The 7536-nt window shown below is 35.2% G+C and overlaps 3 protein-coding genes across 3 annotated transcripts; 1 reads left to right on the forward strand and 2 right to left on the reverse strand.

The window, feature by feature from the left end:
* The first annotated feature begins 249 nt into the window (after positions 1–249).
* Positions 250–2814, forward strand: Tsp_04275 (queuine tRNA-ribosyltransferase domain-containing protein 1). The gene is made up of 8 exons (XM_003375041.1): positions 250–440; positions 513–576; positions 822–986; positions 1525–1618; positions 1681–1766; positions 2019–2218; positions 2288–2413; positions 2748–2814. Exons 1-8 carry the CDS (start codon positions 250–252, stop codon positions 2812–2814), a joined length of 993 nt encoding a protein of 330 aa, XP_003375089.1.
* Positions 2815–2821: 7 nt separating this feature from the next.
* Tsp_04276 (conserved hypothetical protein) lies at positions 2822–3184 on the reverse strand. Its single transcript, XM_003375042.1, has 2 exons — positions 3123–3184; positions 2822–3095 (listed from the first exon to the last, which is right to left on the reverse strand). The coding sequence occupies exons 1-2, from the start codon at positions 3182–3184 to the stop codon at positions 2822–2824; spliced, it is 336 nt and encodes a 111-aa protein (XP_003375090.1).
* A 370-nt stretch (positions 3185–3554) lies between these two features.
* Tsp_04277 (putative globin) lies at positions 3555–5418 on the reverse strand. Its single transcript, XM_003375043.1, has 2 exons — positions 5032–5418; positions 3555–3965 (listed from the first exon to the last, which is right to left on the reverse strand). Exons 1-2 carry the CDS (start codon positions 5416–5418, stop codon positions 3555–3557), a joined length of 798 nt encoding a protein of 265 aa, XP_003375091.1.
* Positions 5419–7536: the final 2118 nt, after the last annotated feature.

Raw genomic sequence — 7536 nt, forward strand, 5'->3', positions numbered from 1 at the left:
AATTTTTTTCAACTTGAAATCTATTACAGTAGACTGTAGTGATGTATTTTTGAATTTGTAAATTTCGATTGGTTAGTAAAAGTTGTTTCGAGTGGTGTTCTGAGTTTCGTTTGAACTTGTGTGTTTGAATGTACGTGAACAGACGAAAATATTCCACTGTTGTGAGTGATTGTGTGGCAGTTGGTTAATCGGATTGTACCCCTTTACAGCTTTTTGAAAATTTGGAAGATGAAGTTGAAAATCACAGGAATGGCCGATGGCTTCGGTCGGCTTGCCGGCATTGTCGACTGGTGCCGTGGCGCCGGTACCGCAGTTCAAACGCCCTGCTGTTGCATTTACACCATCGGCGGCCACGTTCCGCATCTCTTGCACGACGTCGTACGTCTCGTGGAATTGTTCCACTGGAATGACGTGATCTTGCAAATACCCTTATCCACATTGTAAGTGAACTTTTTTCCCACTTTTTACCCATCATTCTTCTACCGTAATCGTACCGTACGACAATTTTCAAGAATTGACTCTTGGTCGGCGGTTGAGCAGTTCAAAGGCGGTTTGAAAAGATTTGTCGGCTTGCCGGTATGTGCTTATTTCAATAATTGCCCCTGCATCTTGGATTGTCGCTTTATCCTAGGATGAGTCGATGTTGCTGTTGACTGTAAACGATCCGGCTCAGACCCTGCGTTCAGGCTACAACTGCGCAACTAGTGCGTCGGTTTTCGGTCGAGCTGGCAGGCACAAGGTACTTACTACAGCTACTTGGCGTTGGCTAATTAATTATTTTTCCAGTGTTTATTCATTTGTTTGTATTTGATAAATTTTAGCTTGATCCTCAGTTGTTCCGCAGAATTTTGCACGCATTCCAGGCGGACTGTTTTCAAGCCATCTCCGATTCGGACAATCCGATTGATGCGTCCAAAAAACGACTCAACAAATCCGTCGATCGGACTGTATTCTTTTCGCGCGCTTGTGCAGAATATGCCAAGCAGGTATTCCTGGTTTTATTTATTTATTTATTTATTTATTGTTTATATCAAGCTTGTATTTCTCTGTTGTATTTATTAATATTTTTTTGGTTACGAAATGTATGCTTTTCACTTTTCTTGAAGTACCGTATTTTGTTGTTATATAATGTGAAGATGTGCAGGTTTTTTTTATCGTGACCTGATTTGAAATTTTGAATTTTTTACCCATTGTGTCCCGGCTCATTATCAGTGCCAATGCTGTTCTTTCTTTAATAGACTTGATTAACAATTTAAAGCTGTTTATAATGTAATCGTCGAATGAAATAGCCGCTTCAAACGTGCTGACAACTTTATCGCACGTCAGTGGCAAAGAATTCAAATTTTCAAACCAATGCATCCACAAAGTGACAGATTGAATTAGCTTTTCATATTTCTTTGCGAAATGAAATCTTGTTCACAGAATTATTTAAAAATTATTTAATTATTTTCATTATCAACTTGCTTGTGCATTTCGAATAATCTTTTGCTGTGATTTTGAAGAGAATTTTTTTTCATATTTTAGAGCAACGAACAATTGTTTTGTACAGTTGTCGGTGGATATGATCAGGCGGAACGAATTCGATGCTGTAAACAGCTTTCATCTTTATCTGTTGACGGTTTACAATTTGTTTTCTTTTCTCTCATTAAAATTACGCTTTTGTTAATATTATGATTTTAGGCTATTCTTTCGAAGGATTCCACAATTTTGGTGATTTGTCTGCTTTGTCAGTCGGTTCGGTCATTCCAATATTGAAAAGCTGTTTCGTAAGTATTATTATTATTATTTATAAATAAGTTTGTTATAAAGTTGAATAAGTTTTGATGGTTGATGACTAAAGTTTTGGCAATTTTACAAGTTTAAAATGCTATCGGGGAAAGTTTACTTCTGAACACATAGTAAGTTCAGTATATTGTGAAACAATTCAAGATGTCATTAATATATTTTTTGGTGGTTGGTCAAGTTGGAAAATAGAAATGTAACTGAATTTATATATTTTGTTTCTTTTTTTATGCTAGGAACACTTGCCCACTGAGAGAATTCGTTTCTTTCCCGGTTCATTGGATCCAAAGCAAATTTGGCGTTTGACTCAAGCCGGGATTGATCTTTTCGACACTTCTTACGTCCATTTAATAACAGAAAAACAAGAGGCATTAGTCGTCGATGACAATTACCCTTACAATGCCGAATATCAGTTAATGCGCATGAACGATCCTTGGTATGTAAATTTTATTTATCAATTCGACGCCTTGTTGATTTGCTTCTGTTTACTTTGATTATCTTAAAGCTACGCTCAAGATTTTGAACCGCTGTGTAAAAATTGCTCTTGTTACACTTGCAAAAATTACACTCGAGCCTACGTAAACCATGTATGCATTACGAAAGAACTTCTTGGTCCGATGCTTTTGATGATGTAAGTAGACTTTATATACTTCAAGTTTAAGATTATTGTTTTTACTCGATTGCTTCTTTTTCAAAAATGACCATCAGAAATTATTTAATGCATGTATGTTCAATGAAGTTAATTATGAACAGGTCATTGTAAATGTAATTAATAAATATTCAATATTACAATATTTATTTGTTTCTTTCTATGCAACTCTATCAAGAAATAATATTTAAAGTATCGAATAAGATGATATAACTTTATAATGTATCGCTTTTTGGTCTTCTGTATTAGAAAAAATTTTTCATACGGACTAAAGAACACTTTATTCAATTTTTCAATGTAATTTACATAATTTTAGCCATAACTTGAGCCAAATGTTGGAAATGTTTCGCAAGATTAGGGCAGCAATTGCACGTCATCTTTAACTGCTCGTCAACTTGGATTGTTGATTTGCAACATTTTGTGTGAACGAACAAAGCCTTCATTGTCTGTCGTAAGCTTATTATTACATTTTTGAAATTGTTTTGTACTTGCTTTGCTTTCTTCCTCCAATGTCCCCAGTATTAGCGGGAAAATATTAGCTGGTGGAGGGATGTGTTGTTGGTTGTTTTCTTCGTTTTCTTTTTTATCGCTTGTAAATGTTAGCAACACTGTGGTGAATGATTGCATATCCTGTAGAAGAATTTTATTTCGGCAATTGATTTTACTTGAACAATTTTATTTAAAATTTTACTCGTTGGCAGCTGGTGCTAACGAGTTGGGGGTTTTGCAGATCTGTGAAACGTCGATGACCATTGAAACTTTGAAGCTTTTGGTCTTCCACGTTCTGTTGGCCATGCTCTAATTACTTTGGCGAGAAATTTTTACTTTTCAATCAATAAATTACGGCTTTCTGCGGCTAATCTGATGATTTGGTTGAGGTGAATGGAAATTTCAAGCGCAAAGTTTGAAAAACTGTATCATTTTGTTGCATATTTACTCCAGTATTTATTTCTTTCGTTTTCTTTCACAGGTTATGATGTAGGGTTCACCAGGTACATACATTCATACATGACTGTACAAGTTATGCATTCTTCTTCTTATTTCAGTTTCTGCATATGTGTTTATAAATTTATATATATATACATACAATAATATACAGATAAGGGTGTAGTTGAAAGCAAAACTAAAAGCTAGATTCACGACGAACGGTTTCCCGTTTTGCAGCCTCTCGGCTGTGTTGTTTGTGCCGTTGTAAGTAACCGTCTTTGATTTTTTCCACAATTACAGTAACAAGTAGAGTCCAAGCTTTGGAAAGATCTCGGTGCTTGCGTACAAGGCCGACCATGTTGATCCGATCGAGTACCGCTTCTGCTAGCTGTTCCCAGATGCAATCTTCCATAAAACCAACGCTTATGTTTGCATGGGCTGCGCCGTAATTGTAGCAAGTTTGGAGGAATGGTTCACTGGGCTCGTTGATTTTTTCCACAGCTTGGCCAATCAAATCGGTCAACAGTTGCTCATGCCGACGCATGACCCCGGTATTTGCTGGACCTTTAGCGAATCGTTCGACCACTTTTGCTTTTTCGAACATTGCCTAAATTAGAATTCATCACTGGTGTTGGACAATATGCAATGTATACAGGACAGTATATGTTATTTCTATTGATGTAGTTGAAGATTGAATATTTTACAAATTTATAATACATTTCAACATATAAGTTGCATTCCAAACTTTCATATATTTGCGTGGCAAGGATATTTGTGATAAACTGTTCCAAAAGGGTCACCATCACTCAGTTATTACATTCCTTAGTACTGGCTGAATTGTTGTGGTCACGAATATTTCCAACATTAAGCAAATATTAGCACAGCCATCAAAGATCGTTAATGACTCTGTGTGATCAATCGATTTTTACAAATGAAAATGGGTAATTTTTTCAAGGAAATATTATATTTTTTCAAATAATTAGGTAATGTATTTTTGGTTAAAAAATTAATGGTGGAAATTATTATCATTTGAAACCATGGGCAAAGTTTACCTAGTTATCGAGTGGCAGTTATCCATTTATATGGTATAATTAATTGGATAATTGGTTGTAATTTTTCGTTTTCCCGTAACCAAGGACCGTTGCATGGACGCTGAATGATTGAAATGAATGTTAGAAGACAAATTTTCAGCAGCTTGAAAATTTGAATTCACTCGAATGACAATTGTCGGTAATATTCCAATATGAAAATTGTTATCCAATTAATAAAGCTGCCAGCAGTTGTTGTTGTTGGTGGTATTGAATGTGTCGAAGGCGTGGCATGGACGCAATTGGTGTTGCTGTTGGTGTTTATTGTACAGCTGGATAGCTGGCTGAATTCAATTCAACTGCGCAGCCTGTTGCTCTAATGAAGCAATTATGCAAATGTGTTTACTTATGACAAGTTTCGCCTGTGATCAGTGCAAATCCACTCACTGACAGTAGCGTTTGCTTGATATTTCGCTTCCATATCAAGTAGCGTATTTTGTTGCTGTTGTTGTTTATGATGTTGGTGATTTGGATTCATCGTTATCGTAGTCCGAGTGGTCATTATTGTTGTTATTTTGTCTCAGGTACAAACCCGGGAACAAATAGATTAATAAAAAAATAGAGTTTTTTTGTTTCATCGCTTACCCATCCAGTGGGACTTTTTTCGCAAAATTTTCGAAAAAATGCGTCGCCACCTTGAATCCGATTCATTAGCTGGACTTTGGGCCAACTTTGAGCTAGCAGGTTCCGCTGGTGAATGGTCAAGTTCAGTCGGACCGACAGTGACGAGTACCTCAGTTCTTGCAAATTACTCGAACTAACTGATGTAGTTACTGCTGGAGTTGTTAATTTTGTTGTATGCGTTTGCCTTGCTGGAGAAGTTTGTTTCTCTGATCGCCTTCCACTTTTCTGTGGTCCACTCTTTACTGTTGGGGAACAGGGTGATAGTTGGTTTTTGTTGGGCTCTTTTCCAGCGGTTTGCAGACGCAGTTGCTCGGTATCTAGCGCCAGCACCTGTGGCGGTTGTGACATCGACCTATAATTATCCAACGTAGCTCAGAGCAATTAAACATAATTGAAATGTTGAATCGACTGAAAGCAATAAATTTAAATATTATGCACAGAAATTTATACATTACTATGTGTTAACTGAATAACCTATGCGTTGCAGGTCTTGTTCTCTTTGGCCGTCAGCGTAGTAGATTAGTTATAACTATAGCTTATGTATTACTCTGACTCTGACTAGCTGGAACTCTAGCTTTCTCTGACAACGCTGTCACCAATTAGCCGTGTCGGCAGAGTCCATTGGTCTCTCTCATTCTATATCTCTGTGTGCGTCTATTTCTTTCTAGCATCGATTACCGCCACCTACGCATTTTTTGATCCAACTGACCATGACTTTCATAAATATGCAAATCAGATTTCATTCTCCTCATTTCAATGCTTGAATTATTTATGCGATGATTTTTCTTTTTTTGCTTTTAATAAGACGGTTATTCAATATCAGACTAATAATTATTTAATGAACATTCAAAATACATGATATTGATATTTTTTAGGTTAAAAAAACTAATATATACTTATCTAAATTTATTATTCTGAAATCTGAATTTTGTATCCTTTTCAAAAGCTATTTGTTCTGGTTTGTATATTTAACGACAAAGAAGTGAAGAATTGAATTGAATTGAATTGAATCAAATGAATAAGTGAATGATTGATTATAATTATGTTGTTTTTCTTTTCATGTAACCATTACTTTTCATTATCGAAAAATAGTTAGTTTTGTAATTTTCATATTTGATTTGAGACATATTTCGAGTATCCTTTTCAAATCTTCATAATGAGATATTACAGTTTATCTCAGCGATTACTTCGTCTCAATCTCAGGTGCATTTGATTTAAACTCTTACCAGTTTTTTGCGAACGTATATGATTTTGCATAGTTTAAATGTTGTCTGTTGGTGGATCTGTATTGATGAACAAGTCAAATTTGAAAATTAGCTTTTTTGATTTCCAATAGTTTCATATTTCACAGTGCATTTTACGTTCAAAGTCAATGATGTTCATTTTGAAACATTTTTTAAGCTACAGCAACTCTGTTATCAAATTGTCATGTTAAGTTAAGCTAGTCTTCAACGAAGTTTCTTCATTAATTAGCACTTTGCGGGATCTCAAGTAATTTTTGAAATTATGTAATCATTAAATAATCATGAATGATGTTAAGGTATTGTACGAGGTTTTGTTGTTGTTTTCTTCATTGTAACTATTATGCATCAAGGCTTTTGTGGATGTTTATAATTGTTCAGTGATTGTCTTCAGCTTGATCTGATATTAATTTTTTACAACTGAAATCATCAATTACTGTCAAATAAGTTGATATCGGTTTTTAAAATGTAAATGTACTGTTCATGTTCCCAGTTGCGACGATGTCGCATTATTGTCCAAATTGGATATATTTTTGTCCTTTTATTTCCATTTCTTGTCTCTTTTTCAACTGAACATCTGAATAATCCCTACGCAGTTGAAAATTGACCATCATCATCGACTAGGCAAAAGAAGCCACAACACGATAGCACGCGTTAATCGTAAAAAATATTTGTCATTTTTGAAAATTTCAGCTCCCAGCTTCGTATTTGGGGCAGGCACAGATGATCGATTTTGAAATCACTTTTTTTATGCACATCCACAAAGCTGGACGACGGTGAAAAGCCGCCATTCTGTGTGATAAAATGCCTCTAATAAAGTAATCATTTTTCACGTCAGTTTCTTTTCAATTGAAAACCAATGTTTGATGTTGGAAAGAATTGTTAGAAACGCTGAGTTGTTACGCATTTTCCAGACAATACATTTGACACTAGTCCAAAATGTGAAATTTCCTCCTTTCGGAATTTAGAACAATTTTTGAAAAAAATGAAATTCTGCTTAATTTATAATTTCATATTAAGTCCTTTATGAATGTCACAATTGTGCAAGGCGTATATTTGTGTGCGTGTGTATAGTTTGTTGTTGAATTACAGTGAGACAACTGAAACTATTATTTTAAACTGTTTTCTGCATTTAAATTTTCTGCCCGTGCTGTGCTCAAAAATTCACTTTTTATTAGTTGGGAAAGTCGTTTCATTTCTAAAGGTATGCGATCGATACGCCCCA

This window comes from Trichinella spiralis (assembly GCF_000181795.1).
Source record: "Trichinella spiralis strain ISS 195 chromosome Unknown Scfld5, whole genome shotgun sequence".
NCBI classification, from domain to species: domain Eukaryota; kingdom Metazoa; phylum Nematoda; class Enoplea; order Trichinellida; family Trichinellidae; genus Trichinella; species Trichinella spiralis.

Excerpts from the sequence above, each read along its gene's own strand:
- Tsp_04277 (XM_003375043.1), bottom strand. The coding sequence starts at position 5,418 with ATGTCACAACCGCCACAGGTGCTGGCGCTAGATACCGAGCAACTGCGT. Across the intron at positions 3,966-5,031 it reads AAAAAAGTCCCACTGGATGG|GCAATGTTCGAAAAAGCAAA; the intron begins GTAAGCGATGAA and ends ATTCTAATTTAG.
- Tsp_04275 (XM_003375041.1), top strand. The coding sequence starts at position 250 with ATGGCCGATGGCTTCGGTCGGCTTGCCGGCATTGTCGACTGGTGCCGT. Across the intron at positions 577-821 it reads AAAGATTTGTCGGCTTGCCG|CTTGATCCTCAGTTGTTCCG; the intron begins GTATGTGCTTAT and ends GATAAATTTTAG. Across the intron at positions 2,414-2,747 it reads GGTCCGATGCTTTTGATGAT|CCATAACTTGAGCCAAATGT; the intron begins GTAAGTAGACTT and ends ACATAATTTTAG.
- Tsp_04276 (XM_003375042.1), bottom strand. The coding sequence starts at position 3,184 with ATGGTCATCGACGTTTCACAGATCTGCAAAACCCCCAACTCGTTAGCA. Across the intron at positions 3,096-3,122 it reads TTAGCACCAGCTGCCAACGA|TAAAATCAATTGCCGAAATA; the intron begins GTAAAATTTTAA and ends AAATTGTTCAAG.